Source organism: Apteryx rowi, unplaced genomic scaffold, assembly GCF_003343035.1.
Source record: "Apteryx rowi isolate R43461 unplaced genomic scaffold, aptRow1 scaffold_41, whole genome shotgun sequence".
Classification (NCBI taxonomy): Eukaryota; Metazoa; Chordata; class Aves; order Apterygiformes; family Apterygidae; genus Apteryx; species Apteryx rowi.
Window position 1 is genome coordinate 2168567 of NW_020450621.1, and position 21022 is coordinate 2189588.

Consider the following 21022-nt stretch of genomic DNA (forward strand, 5'->3'; position numbering starts at 1 on the left):
TGTCAGGAGTCTGCAAAGAGCCCATGATTCGTTCTTCCAGGCTGTGGGTTGTAGTTGGCCTAATCGTGAAGAGGAGAAAGACATGCTTCTTCCTCAGTTAGATCCCAGCTTACCTGGATGATGTTTTCTTGATAGCTTTTCCACCCCTTCCTTGAGTTTTGTTATTTTTCTACTTAAAGATTTTTAAGTAGGCAGCCCCCAGCTGAGAGGTTGGTTAAAATGGGCTTTGTCAGTCATGAGAGCTTCTTGTTCCCAGAGGTTTTCGTGTCTGAATGAGCTATGGAGATTTCAGCAACGTATGACACAGCTGTGAGAGCAAAGAAGTAGATGCCACATCTGTAGAGGCCATCGCAACCAAATTCTTTTGAGGTTATGTATAGAGAGAGTCCCCCAACCACAGCAAAAGTACTCAAATGGCCTTCGGATGTGATGGACTTTTGTTCTTCTAGATAGAATGTGTGGTYGGGCTTGAGCACGTGTCCAGGTCACGCAGAAATGTTCTTCAGGTCCTGCTAAACTATCTCAGGAATTGGCAGGGGGAACAGTCTGGATGGAATCAGTGTGGTTCTATTCCTGTTCTTACCCAAGTAACTCTTCTTGGTGGCTCTCCTGTAGCAGAGGGCCTGGCCTAGGAGAAAGGCTTGTTTCTTTGGGAAGTAGCAAAGAAGATTGTGACTTTATCACTGTGAAAGCTAAAAACAAGCGAAAAGGTCAAACACTATTTCTGACCAAATGTCTCTGTCTTCTGAACAGTGATGAGGGAAGGAGATGGTGTCTTTGCAAGTTGTTACTCTCTATACCTTTAACGTTTCAGGAGAATGAGAAGCAAATTGTACAATCGAATGTACATCCCTGCTCAGCCCTCACCAATGTCTGTGTCTCTGTGAAATAATACACAATTGCAAAGTGGTGGCTGAGCAATTTTCTTTTTCTCCATCTTTCATTTTCTCCTATTCCACAAGATGGCATTGCAATCTAATCGCCTTTCTCAGGGACCCAGGTAGATCTCTGTAATGTTCCCTTTGCTTTCCCTTTGAGCTTTTTGAAGATGCTGAAAGCAGGACCTAGGCTACCATAAAGTTAGTAGTAACTTCTTTTTTTTAAATATGTCTTAGCAAATCACCAAGATATCTGAATCAAATGCAGAGCTTTGCCAGGGCAACCAGTTTGAGTTTTCAGGAAATGTAGTTTGTTTTAAAACAAGGCAGTTTGGATTATATAAGGTTTCCTCTAGAAAGTAATGATTCATGCAGGCTGTGGCCTTTTCCTGCCAGATTCTACAATTGCTCTGTTCTAAGTTATAGTTATTTTTGCCATGGATTTAATTTGCTTTATAAATTATGGATGGCAGTTACTCAGGTTTGTTCCTCTGACGTACGTTGTGTGTTTAGATGAGCAAGTCTCCATCAGTTTTTTTTTAGTGCAGTGGAGAAGTTGGTGTAATGTGACATTAAATCAACCTTTCCTGCAATTTGAATCTCAGAAAACTTACACCAATATTCCTCCCGAGTGCTGCTCCGACAACTGCAGTGGTTCTGAGTGACCTGTCCGTGCTTGTCCGTGATGAGTTTTCTTGGCCTGGCTGGTTGTATTTTTCTGTGTGTGTGGCTTTTTTTCCCCACCTTCTTCCATTTTAAGCAGTTGTGTAGAAGAGTTTGTATTGAGCTGTTATCACCGAGAGAGAACTTTGAGAAGAAACTTTAGCTGAAGCTAAAATGAATCTGTTGGGTAAATTGGGYTCATCACTGCTATCTTCACAGATTGCTGGTGTCGTAAGTGCTCTAATGCCCTAGGACCGGCGAGAGTGCAGGGAGGTAGCTCAGTGACAGCAGTCGGTAGTTAAAAGGATGACTGGAGTTTAGTTTGGGCCATTCTGTTTCCCCTGTTCCCTCCTCCTATGGCTCTAGCTTGCGGTAAGCCAGCCTTTGTAGGAGTACCTGCTGTCCAACACCTCTCCTCAAATTCGGGCTTGCCGCTAGTCTTGCTACCTGTAGTCTTAATTCGATGTGTAGCATCCATCCTCCCTTGTTTTGTAGTTATTGTCAGAAATGTCACAAAGTGTTTTCTTCCTCTCGTACAGCTCAGTTTCGTTCTTCATGAGAACTCAAGTTAGCTGAAAACTGGGAGAGCTGAAATGTGGAGGTTAGCCTGGTTCCTGGAGGCACTGATGGCTCTGCAGTCACGTTGTGCATGTGTGGCTCTGTTCTTCCTTTCACCTTGCCCCACTGACTTCCAAACTCATTGGCTAATTGAAGCTGAAATTAGCTGGAGGTAGAGGTCACAAAGGTAAGAAATTCCTACAGGTTTACCTGGYCGTCTGTGCTCGTTAGAGGAGAGACCCAATTAAGGTCCCCGCTGGGGGAGAGAATGCAGGGTGCACGCAACTCTCATTAGACACCAGAGAATTCTCAAAGCACATTAGCTTTGAGACAAGGAAGGAAATGTGGCTCCATTAATTATGTTAATGGMACAACTTTTGAAAGGAGAAGTCCAGTAGTTTCAGTAGTTTGCTAATCAAAGACTTTGGGTTCATTTCTTTGCTTTTACCATCTTGTTTTCCCATAACWTTAACCACTTTTCCTCTCCTCTGTTAGCTCTGAGCCCCAGAGGAGCAGGTGAGGAACTCACTAGGCGACTAACCGTATAAGGGAAACAGATCACAAACTGTGCTTTCTGATTCAGAAAATACACGGAAAAAAGGTCAGGCGCAGTGCTGAGATCATTCCTTTCCTGGTGGCTGTGTCGGTAYGCCCAGCAGTCTGGTCCTTGCTCCCTCAAGTGCTGTTTGTACCCTCCATCTAGTTTGTGGACTTTCAATGCCTCCTTCTTGTACATTTTGTATTAATAGTTGAAGCGTTTGGCCTAAAATTGCTCATGCTGAGATGCTGGAATGGATTCAACTGATCAAGGACTCTGGACCTAAGCAGTCATAACCAGTTAAAAATAAATAAAGTAACCGCAATTTTTTTTATTTATATATTTCTTTCCAGGTGAGGAGCATTTAACAGTGGGGTAAACTCTGTACATATTTAGCAGTACAGGACAGGAAGAGGCCTTCTGGGTTATAGGATTGCTTCAAGATGAATTTCTGAAAACAAGGTTATTTTCTCACCCTGTTACTCCTATTGGAATTCATAAACTTATTGCCAGCCTAGACTTGTCAGGGGTACTTCATTTTGTCCTCGTGCAGCCTTTATTCTAGTGTCTTGAATCATTCTTTTCCCCCTTTTGTRTTTTACTCCCCCAGATGTGTGTGTCTAAGAGATCACTCCGTGTTCACTCCCAGCCTTTGTTTTTTTTAGGCTGAACAAGCGTCTTTACATTTTAATCTCTTAAAATAATCTCTGTGTTCTCTGATAAGCCCTTTTATTTTGCACTTCTTCCTACTTAAACTCATTTTTCTTTAACATGAGCGATGAGAGTTGGCYGCAGGATTCTCAGTGCGTTCTCACAGATAGCTTGTCCGATGGCACTAACGCTTCTCTGGCTACCGGATCTTGAGATCCCTTTGCAGTCACAGCGTGCTGGTGCCTCAGTCAGTTTTTTGTTCAGCTTTTTGCTTGGGTCTTTCTCATTCTTGCATGTTTTCTACCTGAGTTCATTTTCTCAACTCATAGCAAAAACTATTGTTTGTCCCTAGTATGTGGCCTCCTCTTTTGCACTATTAAATTTCAAAGTTACTCAGTTTTTTTTTTCCTGTGTGTTATCCCAGCTTTCCTCTGTGCTGGTTATGCTTTCCAACTTTGTGTCATCAGCAAATTTCATCAGCACACTTACTTTTTGTGCCAAGATCATTAATAAAAATATTTAATAAGATCAGTCTCCTGACCATTCCTTAAGGCACTCCACTGGTGACCTCCATCTATTCTGATAGCTCTTTCAACACTACTTCCTCTTTCACYGGTTTCCTAGCCTTACGGTTCGGCTAATCCCCATCTTTTTCATTTAATAATTTCCCACGTGGCACTGTATCAAGTGCTTTGCTGAAGTCTGCATGGATGGGATCTATTACATTTCTTTGTCTAGAAAATTCATTATCTTACGAGGCTACCCTGGCAAGCTTGGTTTGATATGATTTTCCTTCAGTAAACCACATTTTCTACCCCATTTACTATTTAGTTTCATGTTCTAATTATTCTTTTTCCYAATTTGCTCTAGAGCCTTTCGTCCTGCTGAGGTTAGACAGACTTGTAGCTGCTTAGATCACTTTTCCCTTCCCCGGTTCAGTAATACAGATGCTGCTCTTGTCCTCAGGTCCTGCACAGGCAGCCACAGTTCAGTCAGCGTAAGAGAAGGAACTACCACCTTTCTCAGCTGTTACATCTGCTCTCTGGTTCTGGCATATGCATCCCAGATAAGGTTTTGAATGTTTGATTGTGGAGGAGACCTGGAGTTCTGCATACATCAGGCCTTCCCKCTTCATTAACTAGTGTGTCTCCTGCAATGCAAGTTTACACGGTGACATTAAGACCCTACAGAACTGTTGTGACCTTCTCTGTCCTCCCACCAAGCACTCAATTCCCAGAATCAACCAGTGATTGCTTGCTCTAGGTATGACTGAGTCTTCTGCATCCRTATTATCTCTTCCCCCCTGCTTTTTTCTGGTTGTGGTGATTCCCAGAGCGTCTCTCTGAATAACTCCTTCACGGCTAGAAGAAGCAAGTGAAGTGGTGTACCTAAGGTTGCGCAGCAGACGTGCTGTAATTAAGGAATCAAGGGCAGCCACAAATTGATCATTATAAGATGAGGTGGGGGAGATAGTACTTTGCTTTGATATACTAGAAGGGGTTTYGCGTTTCAAGTGCCGGTGTCATGTCGTCGTTTGGGCTGCATTTACAGAAGTTTGAGGCTGCTGCAATAAGCTGCTGTTTAGTAGCAGAGCCCTAAATTTTAAGACAYCTAAAATGATGATAGAGGGAGCTGAAGAGTGGTGTTTCGGAAACTCATTTGTGACACTTAAATCAGGCACAGGCTTAAGTGTGAAGCTATGAAATGGCAACTAGTTTGAATGCTCCTTTCCCTGTTAGGGAAAGCGTAAAGGGAGAGTAGGGATGTAATATGCTAGAGAGAGAGGAGGGGGAGCATGGATAGCACAGGGAAAGGCAGTAGACACCTACTTAATTACATTTGCATATGCAGCTGTTCAAACAGAGTGAACTTCATCAGTGCTTGTTCATACCTATCAGGAGATTTAGAGCAGCTGTTGTCAACCCATGTTGCAGGATTGTACCAGTCTAGTGGTAAACTAAGCCCCTGGGCTCCCTGCTCACCCAAGCTGTCCATCACTCCGAAAGGCCAAGTAATTAGTTGTATTTGAATATTTGAAAAAAAAATTGTAATTGTGTGAAATATCCAAGGGCGACTGCTTACAGCTTGGTTTCCAAGGATACGTGTTGCGGAATTAAATCATTAAGTTATATTTCTGAAAATGGTGCTGAAATGTGTTAATTTGTACATTACCAAAGAGGCTGAAACTTGCCTCCGTCTGCCTTTTCTTTCATAACAATCTCGGTGACAAAATAATTACTCTACCCGATCTTCAGAGTTGAAATGCAACAGTGTTCTGGCCTGGGGATTTCATGTCATGTTAAAAATAAATTGGGGGGAAATTTCTGGGTTAACCGTTTGCATTAATTCCTATGACTTTGAAATTCTGCCTTAATTTTTGGCTCCCAAATGCACAGGGAGCAGGAAAGTTGCGAAGCATCTTGTATTTTTGTAAAGTAAGTCATGTCAAGCCTCCTTTGRTCTTTTTATTGCTTGTTCATTGCTAAATCTATCCTAGCCAAAGATACTGTCCTGAGCAGACTGGGCACGTTGCTGTTGCAAACAAAATGCCCAGACAGTGAGGATCCAGCATCTGTAAGCCTGTTCCGCTGGCCCCAGGCACTTGAGGGACAGAATTGTGGGACACAACAATACTCGAAGGATGTGGTCAATGGAGAAATTAGTTTGCTAGGGACCAAGTGGTTAGGCTGTCTCTTCAGGGTTTTCTGAGATGCATAGAGGATGCTGATCCTACCAGAAATTGGGTATATAAATCAACAAGGGCTGTGATCTCAAATCTTTCTTATTTTGCAAAAATACAGGCCTTAATACAATTGATGCAGCCTTGCTAAAATATCCAGGCCCTTCTTAGGAATATGGATTTTCATGTCTGATTTGGAATGTCCAAAGTCTCTGGTGTTTAAAAAAGGAAAAAAAAAGAAGTGTTAAGTTGTTTTAAGGTGAAAATCAAGTATGTTTATGCAGAATTCATCTTGAAGCRCTCAAATGGCAGAAGTTAAGCTTCCAGCAAGAGTGTTAATTAAACCATGTTGCACATCCGGGATTGATGGTTTTGTACTGGAAAAGCATACAGGAGCCTTGCATTTGGTTATGTGGACAAGTTGCATCTGTGAGAAGAATAGTCGTAGGCTAGAGAGTATTTTCGTTCTAGCACTGTGTTTAGCACTGCTGAAAGCAGCTCAGCTTTGTTGTGTTGGGGTTGTGGGACTTGACTGGGAAAAGCCCCACAGAGATTTTCAGAAGCATCAGCGGGAGCCAGAAAGCCAGCAGAAGTTAGGTTTCAGTTGGAAAGTAGGTGCTGCGGGGGCCGTTTCACAAGACATGCAGCAGCTGCTGCCACCGATGGGCTCTGTCCTACTGTCTGTCCAGAGCAGGACCTCACCGTCACAACTCCAGGGTGAGCTGGTGAACGGATATAGGCTTCCACTGGGTCAGTCCATGGAAGTGATTTATGCTATAGCTGCATGAACACTAGATCCAGCTTGGGGGAGAGGTGGGAATTGTGTGGGACCAGYTCTTTTGACAGCAACCTTCTAATGCTGGGTTAGATGCGATGTGATAGTGCACCCGTCGACACCTAACTTCCTGCTRCGTCTCGAGGGGAACGGTTTCTGAACTGACTTAAGCTAATAAAAGACTGTGCAGTTGCGGAAAGAGACCGTTTCATGTCTGGCAGCGGTGGATTAGATTAGACTTGCTGACGCGAGCTGATCCAAGAGCATGGTGCCTCTGGAAAAGACCTTYACCATCTTCCTTTTAAAGGAACATGAAGTTGCAGCCAAATTTGCTTCTCCAAGCTCTCAAGYGTGGGAAGTGGGGTTTTACGTCATGAGTTTAAGAAATCAGCCCTAACCAGCTTTAACCTTGTACGTGAATGTAGCTTTTGCACATTACAATCCACGTCTTTGACGTYGCTCTGACACAGCTTGAAGGTGTGATTGCCACTCTAGTGAACATGGCCTTTAAGGTAGCTTCAGTGGGTACCCATGGGAGCTTGGAGCCCAGCTTGGGCTAGCCGTCTGTTTGCCCAAGGGTTCAGGTAGGTTTTGCGTCCTTTGAACATCATGCTGTTGGATGTCACGCAGTTATGAGATAATACATACAGGACACATGTTGATGGTGGTGTAAGAGTGCTGGAGCGAGGGTTTGCACCGATTTCTAAACCTTGGTGGCAAAATCAGTGCGGAGTTGCGTGTCAGCTTTTGCGGTGCAATGTAACGAGCAACTGTGAACTCCTTGAGGCGGTTTGTTAGTCTTCAAAGCAGGTTGAACTCCAGCAGCAGGAACGTGGTTTGCTGTGCACAGATCTGCGATTAGCCAAGTAGAATTCAGCGTTTTGATTTGCAGCCTGTCTGCTCCTGAAATAACTTTTTAGTTTTGGGGGTGGAGGCGAGGAAAGAGGGAAGGGGTTGATTTCTGCAGCGGTAAGACTAGCKTGCGTTAGTGACTTTGCTGTGAAACCCTCGTGAGCACCGCGATTTAAAGATCAGTTGCAGGTGTGAAGTTGAGTACCTTGTGCAGTGTTTCATGCGTTAGAGTTGTCCTGTAGCACATCCCCACTTGGTCTCTATCGCACAGTAGCTACTGTGTTGTAGTTATCTTCTTTTAAAAAAATAAAGGCACCAAAACATTGCTCTTTTGGCAAAGAGAACGGTGTCACTAGCGCTGTTTCAGTGGAAACTTCGTTTCCCGAGCTTTCTAAAACCGTCTGGTTATTGCATTTATCTCTGAGAGATGCTGGGAAATGTGGTCATTTCTGGTTTGCTGCAGTAGCCTTTTGCAGGAGGTGCTGTAGGCTCCCAAAACCACTTTAATTGTTGCCTCTGGGCAATTGCTTGGCTAATAATTAAATCATGTTTATCCCGGCAGTTCCTGGCGACCAGCTCCGAAAGGAGCTGTGCGAGGTGTGCTGCATAAGGACTTTTTACACTCTTCTCCGTGGCCCTTCACGGAAGACTGCTCTATAAACATTTCCCCCGTGATGCCTTCTTTCGAAGAAGCCTGGGAGAATATGCTTATTTTAAACTTCTCTCCGCTCCCCTAGACGGACAGTTTTATACGATACAGACGGTGCCTGCTGTGATTTTATGGCCTATAGTTTTCTGAGCAAATGGTTTTGCTCACAAGTTGGCTAGGCTAAAATGACCTTCTCTTGTTCATTAACTGTCTGTTTAAAAATATGCACGCCGGCTTAGTTATAGAGCATTGATTGGGGTTATTTTAGGTGGCGCAGGGAGGTCTGGTCCTTTCCTTCCCTCCTCATTATCAAGCAGAAGCGACCGCTTAGGGCCTGGTTTATTTACCTAATAAACTGCCTCTTGTATCGTCTAGGAAATGCTTACATTTTTCCGCCAAGAAATCCTAGTAACAGGCAAACAGAGGTCTAGCAGTCAGGTCTGGAGAAACAACAAAATGAAGGTCAGCTAATATCGCTGTTATTCTCTTTCCCGGTGGCCATGACAGCAGGGGTGGTTTATTTGAAGATCCCAGACTCGGAGTCATTGCTCGCATTGTTGGTCCCCCGAGCATCGCGGGCTGTGCCAACAGTTGAGGATATTAATGTATTCTGCAGATCAGTGAATGAAGAATTCCTCTGCACTTCTTTCTTTCTTCCAAAAAAAAAAAAAAACCCTCCTCTCTTTCCCCTTCCCCTTCCCCCCCCCTCCTCCGCGCACTTTGTTTGCAGTGTCTTTGTCTGGTGGGTGTTGCTGGGCATTTCTAATGAGAAAGCAAAGAATCGCGGCGGCGGGAGCGCGAGGGGCCTGGTGCGCCGGGGAGSTGGGCGCCTTGCGCGCTTTTCACGCTCAAGGTGATGTTTTTCCGAGCTAGTCAGGTGCATAGGAATTCTTGGGCCGGCAGGGTCGGCGAATGCAAAGATACGGGGCCGGGAGGAAGGGGGGGAAAAGGCTCCTTTGGGACAGGCGAAGCTCGCTGATTTGCCTCCTCGGAGGAGCGAGCGCTGCGCCTGCCGCCCCCCCGCCCCACCGCCGCGGGATGCAATGCCTCGGTGCTTCTTTAGTATTCATCCCGGCTTCGKTAGCGCAGCCATCTCCCAGCCCACCCTGAGCAGCTGCGAAAAGGGGACGAAATTAAAGCAATTCCTACTCCTGGTGACTTGCTGCCCGGGAATAATTGGGTTCTGTTTGCAAGGAGCAGATCCCAGCCCGGCTCGGGAGACGGAGGAAGCACGGGGGAGCGGGGGGTTCGGTGGGACATATTTGCGGAGACTTTCGCGGGATTTACAGAAAGGCAGTTCAGCGGAAATAAAAACYGGTTTCATGAAGAGGCAGCTAATAATAATGTGACGGATCAGGGAAAGGTGTCTGAGCAGGTTTTTTATATATYCTCCTTCCATAGCAGGAATTGTACTTAGATATTTTTTAATATGTTCTTTGATCCCTCATGGAAATGGTAATGAGACGAGAACGGCTAAAGAGCTCTCCAGACACTACCCTCCTTGGGAGAAGGGCGGACTGAAACGCAGACCCTCTGGAGGGCTCCTGGCACACAAGAAGCCCCTTTGTTTCCCCCTCTCTAAACCAGGGACGCGTCTAAAATCGCCGGGACGAGGCGAGGAGGCTGAAGAGGCCGTGCCGAAGGCACCGCCATTCCGTGCTTACAAGAGGAAAAAATTGCCAGCCGCCTATTAAGGCCTTGATTTGACGGGCAGTGTAGTGCGTGCGTTTGAAGTCCACGCTGAAGGTACTCTGCAGATGTAAGTGGGGATGCTTTTAGGCTGTCTTTCACTTGGACTTAATTAAGAAACTGGCGGGCTTTGTCCCGAAGGGGCCCATGACGTGCGAAGCTCCGGCCCCCGCTGAATAGGGGGCTCAGCCGGGCCGGTGTAGACATGCACGCCGCTTTTGTGCCGTGTTRCCAAACTGAAGACAGTAGCGAGTGCAAGGCGGGCATTGCCAGAGGTCATCCCTTGTTTGCGCCGGCGAGCCCCCGTCCCTCCGCGGAAAGCGGGAGCGATTGTGCGAGCATTTCTTAGAAACCGGCAACTAACTAACTAACCTCTCTGTGCTGGGGATACGGGTAMACAAAAAATTGGTGGGGGGTAGGAAGGGTTTTGTAATGTGTTCCCCWGCCCCGTTCATCAGCCTTAATGGAGGGTCAGAGGTTAGACCAGGAAGGGCAAACACTATTTCTTAAGTAGCTGATGCCTGTGTTTGTATTTACGGAGGGAGGAATATTAGCTTTGAAATTTCATGGGCTGGTTAGATGATTAGCTGTTAGGGGAATGGCTTGAGGAGCGGGTAATTCTAATGACCTTGAAAATCACCTGAAAGAATCTAATCTAGCCAAAGTAATGGGCTTATTTTAAAGCATATGGTATGGAGAAACGTGGCTGACATTTCCGTCAGCACCCTGTTCGCCTGGAGTGATTGCAAATAAATGCCACGGTCCTTTACGTTCTTCTTCGTATCTCTTGATTGTGAGGGGACCACTGATTTGATTTCCTTTTAGCTGACAATCAGAGAGAAGACTTTAACGGGAACAAGCAGTGAGCCTGGTGGTATCAAATCAAGGCCTGTGGACCTTCAGAGTCCCACTATTAAGGTTCAAAATRAGGAGCAAAATATGCATACCTGAAGCAGCAAATGCAGAACTAAAATTAAGTGTTTTATAGTCTTTGCGCTTTTGCAGGGCTTAGCAAGTGTTTAGTGAAGTGTTTCTTCCTTTCCAGTTCAAGGTGTGTCTTCCAGCCTAGTGATTAATTGGGGCTATAGGCTCTGTAGCCAGCAACTCGCAAGACGTGATGTGGTCTTTGGTCCCAGCCCGGTGGCCAAGTACTCTCCTGCAGCGCAGTGAGTGAAGGTGGCCTTTGGCRTGCATCTGGAGAAGCCTCATGTCTCTGGATCCAGCGTGAAACACTTCATCTTCCTCATGTTGCTCTGTTACTTTTTTGGAAGACTGCAAACTAATCCAAGGAGAAACCTTGGTACCAGTTCAGAATGAGAGAGAGAGAGAATAATTGGGCTGCCTGAAGATGTAGAGCCCAGACAGTAGTTAGTGATGGATGTTGAGACTAAGGAACTTTTAACACAAGTTGGAGAGCACCCAACGAAGGCTGTCAAGGCTTGGCAGCTGTAGTTGGAGATGATGACTTGCCAGCTGTAATTTGGGGGTAGCTTATTAGGCAGAGTAGAATGRGGAATAATGTTCATGTATCAGTAATTTCTCTAACCTTGTTCTAATTCCTTAGCTCTGCTGCTGAGTACAGCTGAGCAATTCTGGTACTGTAATTCGGATGTGAAATCCATAATGTTATAGGGTGCCCTACGTCTAGGTAATAACTACTTTCTCTTGCCCCTCACCTGTGCTCCAGCATAGGCTGAAGGAGAGGGAATTTGTGGTTTATACAGATATTTGTAACRCTTTGGTCACTTGCTTCTGGTCGCCCATGAGAAAAGACCCCAAGACAGGTATTTTGTAGAATACCKTGCCATATCATGAGGGTTGGACTTTAGCATAATCCTTTTATATGCGTGTTTGCRTAAACTCTCCCAGATCAGCAAGAGCCAAAGGTTCAAGGAATCTGGAAAGTATAAACTCTCCAGAACCAAAGAGATTCCTGGCTTTATTGCTTCTCCCTGAGCTTGGTGATTTTATTTAACACTGTAAGACTTCCAGCCCCTGCAGGGTTGTGGGTTTTATTTTTGTTTTCTGTTTTTGTTTTCTTTACTACTTCAGTGTTTATAATGTCTTTGGGGATCCCAGCAGACAATGTTTTGTATTTAGCTCTAGAGCATTAGCAAGGCAGCAGTACTGCTAAAAAGTTTTGGAAAAGCACCTTGTTAGAGCCAAAGTGACTCATTCCTGCTAAAGAAGCAGAAAATGTTTTTTTGGCATTTAAAGAAAATGCAAAAATATTAATTTCCCACCTTGATATTGAATTTAAGACTCAAAAGTCAGAAAATCCTATGTTTAGGGCTTCTACAAATATACTAGCAGTGCCATATGATTCATGCTGAGTATTTTATGGCATGCTTTTAAGGGGAACACAGCATTATAAACAGTAATGTTCCAATTTCCTGAGATGGGAGTACTTAATTTCTTCCTGTGAATTTTGCATTTTCGGCTGATCTTTATGCTTTTTGATTTAGGAACACTTTATTTGGGGCGTGCATTTTGGCRAGATCCCGAAACAGCTTGAGAATCAGATAAGTTTTTAATTAAAGCTGCTTTCCAGTTTCTTTTGTTACCGAGAGCTTGACGTTTGAATGCGAGATGACGTGGAGACGTGGATTCTCAGACTTCTTGTTGCGCCTCGCCCCTTCGCTGCGCGCTGAGAGGCAGAGCTGYGGACGTAGCCGACATCGCGGCTTTCCACGTCCAGGCAAACGGACGTTTGTGTGTACGAGGACTGAGGCTGGCCTGAAGTGAGACCTTTTTTTAGGCTGTTGCCCAATGTTTGTGAGCCTTCACATCCACTTCTCCCCTCTGCATCGGGGGATTCGAACACAGGCCTCCTTCTCAACCYGTATGTTCTTACTTGCCAGGAATTGGTCTTTCTGTTTTTGACACTTTTCGTGATGAAACGTTCATTGCCTCAAAGAATGGAGCCCAGTGTCCTGCTCCGTCAGTAGAATCACTCTTGCTCTGTTTCTCCTGCTCGAGTGTTTTTGGCAGAAGAGAGTAGCTTTTTACAGAGGGAATTGAGGGCGGTCTGCCTCATATAACACCCTATTGCCTGCAGTTTAGGATGTTTCCCCCCAAACTGGCAGATCTGAGCTCACAAAACCCCAAAACAGGAATCAAATCCATGTTCTGTGAAGCCTGGATGAGTTCCTTCAGCACCCAAAACATTGTGCAAGAGGGACACGGTGGTTACTTTTCTGACCTTCATCCATGCCCTCCCCCATTGCATTGTACAAACCTCATTCTGTTTTTCTTTCTTGCCCTCGAACTATTTGATGAATTTGACCTAGATTTGTAAATAGTTTTGGTGTGAYTGGAAATGTGTGTTTTCAGTGAATTTATTAATTGCTGACAGCATTTCGCCTTGCTTTATTGAGAAGTCATTTACTCTCCTATACGTCTCCATCTTACAGCTTTATTCTTGGTTGCGATTGTTGTTTCGTGGGGCCACACACTTTTGTCCTTAATCTCTCATAATTTCTGCACTTCTTTCCCAGTGTTAGTATTTCTGCTTTACTGCTTACTTTGGTGATAACATTATTAACCTTTCCTTTTGATGCATGGTTATTTTGCCACATCCTCTATACTGCTTCCGACCAATACTTAACTGTTTTATGCTTATTTACTGTCATCTATTGTATTTCAAAGGTGCTCCTCACTTCAGTGCTGAATGCAATTGTGCAGGCGACTGTGGAAAAAGCTCTGGTCTCCTGCGTACTTAGCTGTTTGCATTTAGGCATTCATATCATATTTGTGCATGCATATTAGTGGTTAATGGTCTAGGAGAAGCTTTCTTGTAAAGGAATGTCTTGCGTTTAGATCAGTCAGCCTTGCCCACTGATGAAAAGCTGTTCCTCCGCTGGGATCTTCCCACTGAGACCTGTATGCAGCTAGATTTGCTCCAGCCTGGACTATATCCATTCAGCTGCTGTTGCTCTAGTGCGGAGCTATGCTGAAGGCTGTGACGTAGTCTCTGTAGAAGGAGAGTCGTGCTTTAGGGCTTGAAATTCTGGTTGAAATAAATGGGGAGCTGGTAAATTTGGAGGCTCGCAGGAGATGGGAGAGCTCTGTTGTGTGCTGTGCAAGCCCTGTTGAGAAAAGGAAGGTTGATTTCTGGTTAGTAATTGCCTGAAATACAGAGTTTCTCTTGGGGTGTCCGGGTGGCTTGCTGCCTTTTGAAAGGTGTGTTCTGTGTTTTGGTTATCAGAGGGAATAAACACTAGAGAGAGTTCATCTGCCAAGGAAAGAAGAGTTTTAGTGGAACTGATTTTCTTTTGTTCCTGTGTAAATGAAAAGTTCAGGGGGCACTGATGGCTTTTTGGTGGTTATCTTTTGTCCTCCTACTTCTGGCAATAAGTGGAATATTTTGTCATCAAAGAGCTTGGAGTTTGAGAGTATTTAGATGTTAACTGGCTTAATAAGCGAACATTTCTGTTAGTTATAGTATGACTGATGTGGTAGTGCCCAGAAGGGAGGCATTTTGCTGTTTATGACAGCAGCACATGTCCGTAGGTGGGCATTCAGGTATTTTTATGGGTTATGACTGAACAAGTTTTACAACGTACAAGCTCCAGTTGTCTGCTTCCTTGCTTAATTTGGCAAGGTTCATAGGAGAACCAAGCGTGAGGTAAGGGGTAGTTTTGGCTCAGTTCTGCTCAGTGGCTGGTTTTAGCGGTGGTCTAGCTCACCTGAGACACCAAGTTGGCTCCATAATTCTGAGATAGTGGGGAGGACGCCTTCTCATTTTAAAGCYTTCATTCAGCATTAGTTGAGAAAGAAATGGGGTGTCAGGAAGGCAGGAAATGTGTTATTTCTAGGCAGGCTTCCCATCTTTGTGGGCTCATGTGGCTGGTTCTGTTTTCCCTGTAGAGTCTGTGCTCTTCTGCCAAGGTTCTTAGAAGGTGAGAGCTGAAAACCCTTGAGGCCATAAGGGATGAAGGGAGGAACTGAGAGTAGCAGAGCGGAGCGGTTGCCGCAGGTAATTGCTCTCATTTGCTGCAAAGTTAACGCTGACTGCATCCTGCAGTAGTTGACTGATCTTAGCATCTCCTTTATGTGGAATGGGATGATGCTGTTATCCCCATCTGAATTACTGCGCCTTACCTGAGTCGGGGTATGGATCCTCCATGCCTACATAGARGATCATCACTGTTAGCCTGCTCTCGGACCGTTTTGAGGCAGCTATATCTTCAAGGTGCTAAAGGAATTAGAGTTAAGCTGTAGGATTTGGGGGATGCRATCCAGAAATCATAATGCTTTTTTAAGATGAGTTGTGAATTGCCTCAGTGTACTGTAAGGGAACTTGTAACTTCTCTGTTCTTCCCAGGCTGTTCTGCAGAATAGTCTCCTTGTTTTTTTTTTTCTTTTGGTTGGTTGGTTATGTTTTGGGTTTTTTTTTGTTTTGGTTTGGTTTTTTTAGTTCACTAGTGTAGATGAAAGCATGTTCTCTTGATACCAGCTTATGTCAAGGCRTGGTTACAGTGGGCAAGAACAGTCCGTTTTCTTTTTGCTACTCTTCTCACGTGCAGAGTCCGAGACTTGGAAATTGGATTCTGTAGGTTGGGAGCGTGGGGAAGGCGGAAGGAGTGAGGATGCCTTCATGTTGACTGGAGAAGCAATTCCTAGTGATTTGGTGTACACCCGGTAKTTGTCTACCCCAGATTGCTGCAGGTCAGCAGGCATCATTTTGATATTGGTAAGTTTGTGCAGTAACAGCTCAAGTTTGCAAAGCAYGATGGGGTCCATCCACAGATGGGTGGATGGCTAATGCTCTTAGGAGTGGGGCTTCCCTGGTTAGCAGGGGGCTATTAATAGGCTCCTCTCCTCGTTATGTAGCTGAGATGACTTGAGGTGCTCCTTGCAGCACTGGAGTAGATCCCACTTAGTTGCTTCATCCGGTGGTCTGGTAAACCCAGTATTTTTCAAGATGGTTCCCAACACTGCTGTTAGATCCTTGTRCCACCCTTGCTTATAATGATTACACTCCTCACAGCTTTCTGAAAATATTAACCCTTTTCATCGGATTGATGATCTGGTTTCCTATGTTTTATCTTTTATTACTGTCTCCCCTGAGATTCCAGGGCATGAAATATCTCTTGTGGTGGAGTGTGCTTTGACCAAACTAGATTGCAGTTTCAGCAGTCTTAAACTCACTAACTTCTTGCATAAGAGATATTCTCAGAGRTATTTTTAAAGACATCTCTTGGGTAAAAATACCTCAGGTGGGAGGGAGAACTCTCAGCAAACTTTCACCTTCTGAAGCATGATGGTGTTACTCCTTTTGCTTTAAATAGATCAACAAAATGGGGAATTTCTAATTCTTTAGATAATGGAGGGTTGCTGAATAATGCTCTATGGGCTCAAGTTAAAGCGAGGAGTCTTTTAAAAAGAAAAAGTGTGTTATAAAGCAAAGCCTGAAACATCTGTGGAACAGCCTCTCCCAGAACTTGCTGCTACCAGCAGTACTCGTCACCAGAAAGCATTAGTGGAAAAATAATTGCTGTCCATTTATCTGGTACTCTGGGCAATTAACTTCCCAACTTTGGCCCACGTATTCTTGCCCATTGTAGTAAAGTGCGTAGATAGGCACCACCCCATCTACCACCAGTGGCAAACGTGCTGTAACTGGGGAATTCGTAATCTCACGCACCCCTGGACCTTGCTTGTACGGCTGTTCCCCACTGCTGTTATAGCAGCTGGCGTTCTTGCCACAGATTTGATTTTTGCTCTTTTGGATTGACAGAGCTGCTCCGTTAGGCTGCATGTATTAAATGCACGTGGCAGAGAACTGCTTCTCTCTGTCTTAGTTGCAGATGCCCCTCTGAAGTCCCTGGGTTTGTTATCGGTCGTGCTGTGCACGTACACCCCCAGAGCAATAACATAAATCTGTTGTTGTTACTTTTTTATTTTTAATGTTTATGTTGATGATGGTACTGGTAGCATCTGCTTCAAAAATGCTGGTGCCTTTTTGAAAAAAGTCACCTTAATGGTAAACTGCTGAGTTGCTAAACACTGCTGCGACTTTCCCTCTGTAAAATTTTAAACTTAATCTCCCTTTTTTGGAAAGTTAAATGAAAGTTCATTGGAAAAGGAATATTTAATGCTACCAGAGAAGGTTCTTGATTGCRTTTTATCCTGAAACTGATAATGAATGTGAGCTATCAGGGCCTAGGGATTTGGCATATGAATTTCCCAGGGTCTAATCATCTCATAAGGCTGCTGAGTGTGACTCCTTCCCCGGTAATCTACTTAACTCAGTAATTTACCCCTCCTTTTGCGTTGCAAGGAGAATGAATCTCACAGGTTGTTTGCATGACAAGTAGCTCTGGCTCCTCTGAGTCTTTGAAGAAGACGCTGGGAGTTAATTGTAGCAGCTTGAGTTAATGGTTTCCCATGTTCACTGGCAGGCGAAGTGAGGAAGGGAGCTGGAGAACATTTTTTTATGGTGAGTACTATTTGAGGCGGCACCATGTATTTTGATAGCTAAAATGCTAAAAAAATGTTTTTCCCCACCAAAACAAATYTCAGGGGAAAATTATGTTTGGTAGTTCTAGGATTTTTGGATTTGCAGATAGAATCTGCTGTGCTAATGTCAGGTACTGACTTATGACCAAAGGCAGCTAACGGGGAGATGTTTCTTGGCATTGATCATGCTAAAATTCTCCCCTTAAGGTCCATAAAAACCCTGTGGACAATGTAAGAAAATGATTGCTAGCAAGCAAACTAACTGCTGCCTCCAAACCTTCAGTATAAAAGGAAGTAAGGATGTCCCATCAGAAGGGTCGACTTAAATTTTGTTAGGTTCACCTCACACCCAGACTTCATTGTGGTAGAAATTTGAGGAAAAGCATCCCTTCATTTCTCTGTTTTTAATTTGCCACCTCCTAAAGGCAAACATTGCGAATGAAATTCCTACTTCAAGATGGACTCCATGATATGTGGTGAACTCTTGCTAGCTCACACCCAAAACGGAGAGGGGAGAGGGAGAGAGGGGCTGAGTCGGGAGCAAAGGGATGGGAAGCGTTGGATAAACAGTATGGGTTTTATTTAAATTGATGTGGGTGTTCTGTGGCTTGCCTGAAATCGAACGTTGCCAAAGCATCTTATGGCAGTCTCAGTGGTTCGCACCTAATTTGTGATACARTAACTGTTTGCAGATGACCTGATTTCTATTATAAAGTTATGCGGTCTGAAACTTATAGAATGATGGAGGGAGGGTTTGGTGAAGCCTTTAAAAGACAAAAATTATTGATACTGTCATAGTGATGTCCATGCATGGCTCTACCCGGGGACACTGTGCACTAGTCACAATGTAGGTTCATCCTCTTTGGTTGAGAAGTGGGATTGTCTCAAATTACTGCACGTTTATGTCGGGATAAGGATACACTGGTGCCRATGCAGAACAGCAAGTGCTTATTGGAGAAAGATGCTGACATAAAAAGTAAGCCATGCTCCAGTGTCAAACTCAGGGTTGCCACAAGGCCCAGTGTAGATGCTGAGGTTTAGCAGTTTCTTAACAGCTAGATTGGTTTTTCTGATTCTGATTTCCATCCTTTTTTGATCTGTTGACTCCGTTCTTGTGCTGGAAAATGCATAGACTCTATCTGTTGCATTTAAATCTGCTACCGATAGCCTCACTCCTGGTTACTTTCTTTGGGCTCTGTAGAAGTAGACCATGGACCACAGGTTACCACCTTCTACTGAAGGTGATCTGATTCTTTACATTGATTTCACAGGTCTTTCAAGCTTTATTTCTAATTCCTTGTGCCAATGCCTGCATCCATGTAGTATCCAGCTGATTTCAGATAGATGCTATCTAGCTCCAGGGTCAGCCTCTGACCATCCGTGTGCAGCATCAGGGGCTGGAGAGCAAGGGGCCTTTTCCTAATGTCCTGTACTATGGTAAAAGTCAAACTTTTGTTAGCAAGTACCAGTGTGATTTTTTTGTTTTGTTTTCCCGCAGGGAAAGATGRATGTGAAAAATAATTTATCTAATCTTTGTATAATCTGACTGAAAAGGAGAATGAAACACATGTTACAGCTTGAGCTGTACCTTTGTAAAAATGTATTGAAAGGCCTATTTGTTTTCTCATTCAGAAAGACATAAAGTTGGCTTAAAAGTGTAGTTTTAGCAGAATTGTACCACCTGGCTTGAGTTAATGTTTTGCAGATAGAAGAGTTCTCAAAACAATTTAAATGCTAGGGCTTTCTAAATGGAGATCTTCCTGAAAGTTTACACAAAGCTATAGACTACRTTTATTCAGAATCGGCAGCTTTGACATCTAACAGTTTTTTCCCGCACTGGAGGGACAGATTTTCCTTCCTTTTAGGCCCATTTTTGCATCTAGGATAAAAAGATGGGGACTGCATACACTCAAAATGAGTAGAGCTTTCCTGTGAAATTGGCTGATCCATGGTATCTGCAAAGCCAAAATGACAGCACCCTCGTGAAGCTCAGGTACGGGTCTGGATTTAAGCACCGCTGCTGAATTGCCAAAGGACACCYTTCTTCTTCACAGCCCACCTACAATTCGACCAGCTTCTCTTTCTCATCTCTGATGTTGTGTAGTGCTGCATGTTGCCATAGTGGGAAACCCGGGATCCTTTGCAAAGCGTTGCCTTTATTCGGTCGACCAAGCGACTGCGACTTGCTTAATTGTGGATTCTTTTAGCTAATTACAAATGTGTGGAAATGCCTCGCACCTCAGCAGGGTTCGCTTCTGCAGGGTGCCAAGTACTTTGTTCTTCATCCAGCAGAGCACTTAAGCATGTCTTTAAGAACACTTTATAGGCTCAAATAGGCTCATTGATTTCAGCATGTTGCAGGATTGAGCCAATACCAAATTTCTTCGAGTGATTCTGACTCAAATAGTAACATCCAGGAAAGTGTTCCTTGAATGTTAATGTTACCTTAAATGGAAGTAACCCTGGCTCCACAGCTTCAAGTATTCAGAAATATGTAGCAAAGGTTGAAACTCTGGTATTCTTTGGGGGCTTCCTTCTTCAGAAAGTGGTAAATGGGCAAAAAATCACAGTTAAAGGTGATCTTTTCCTGTTCTTTTCTTCCAGTTTTGTCCTAGCAGAGGTTAGCTTTACATGTGGTCATCTTCAGTGAGCTTTTAATAAATTAGGAGGAAGCTGAAACAGTTTGGAAAAGTATAGAATAAGCAAACACGCCAGAGAGACTCTTAGTGGCAACATGATTAATAAGGGACACTCCTGGTAATACTATCAAAACAGCGCTATTGGAAAAGCATATGGAGTGTCCCTCTTCCAGGGCAGCAGCAGACAAATGATCTGCAAGGATTTATATGCCTTTCTTGCACTGTGGATTTCTTTCCCTCCCAGAAGTGCAAGGGGAATAAACTCTGTAAATTTAACCATGGGTTTAGATTTAAGGAAAAATTTTATTTAGTAAATTGGGTGGCGACTTTTTGCTCTAAAGTATTATTATTCTTGTTGATTATTTGATAACGGGGGAACGTTCCTTACGCAGACCCTTTTTTAATTTTATGTCCTTGTGTTGTTTTTCCTCTCTCTCAACCCCCTCGCATACCTAGGCATGGTCGAGTAATACCTTAAGGAGCTCGAAAAGGGGAACACGTCCTCTGACAGAGCAACACGATGCAGAATATATGAAGACATGTTTTCGAAACATCCTGCCTTCTGTAGGTTCTCCCAGTGCTTTTCTGTTTTTACTGCCTTTCTCTATTATGGGCAAAAGTCTCCGGTAGTTAGTGAGCATGCAGAGAGGTTGCCTTATAGTAGTCTGTAACACATATTGCGTTTGCTCCCATGGGTACAGGCCGTTCAGCCCTGCATTACTCATGTCACCCAGGCAGTTTTTTCCCCTGCACTTTGTTCTTGGAGCAATTATTTCTTTATTTCCTTTGAAGATATTCACTTTGCAGCTGCTGTGGCAGCTTATAGTTGTCATGTGGGAAGGCAAAGGAGGAGAAYTGGAGTTTAAGGGCTTATAAACTACTCAAGGTTTAGGAAGGTACTGAGATGAAATGATATTGTGTTTCCCCCCCTTCCCCCCTCCCCGCACCTTTCTGGGTTTTATTCTTTTGCAAAATGAGGGAGAACC

The 21022-nt window shown here is 44.1% G+C and overlaps 1 protein-coding gene across 3 annotated transcripts in view; it reads left to right on the top strand.

Moving 5' to 3' along the window:
* Positions 1-21022, top strand: part of STX8 (syntaxin 8) — a 110265-nt gene that overhangs the window by 72272 nt on the left and 16971 nt on the right. Inside the window, exon 8 of one of the 3 annotated variants that reach the window (XM_026075723.1) lies at positions 2081-2115. The exons of the other annotated variants lie outside the window; for them this stretch is intronic. Coding sequence (XP_025931508.1) covers positions 2081-2100 — 20 coding nt within the window. The 3' untranslated portion in view covers positions 2101-2115. Of the gene's footprint in view, positions 1-2080; positions 2116-21022 lie in introns of those variants that run through there. 3 annotated transcript variants of the gene reach the window in all.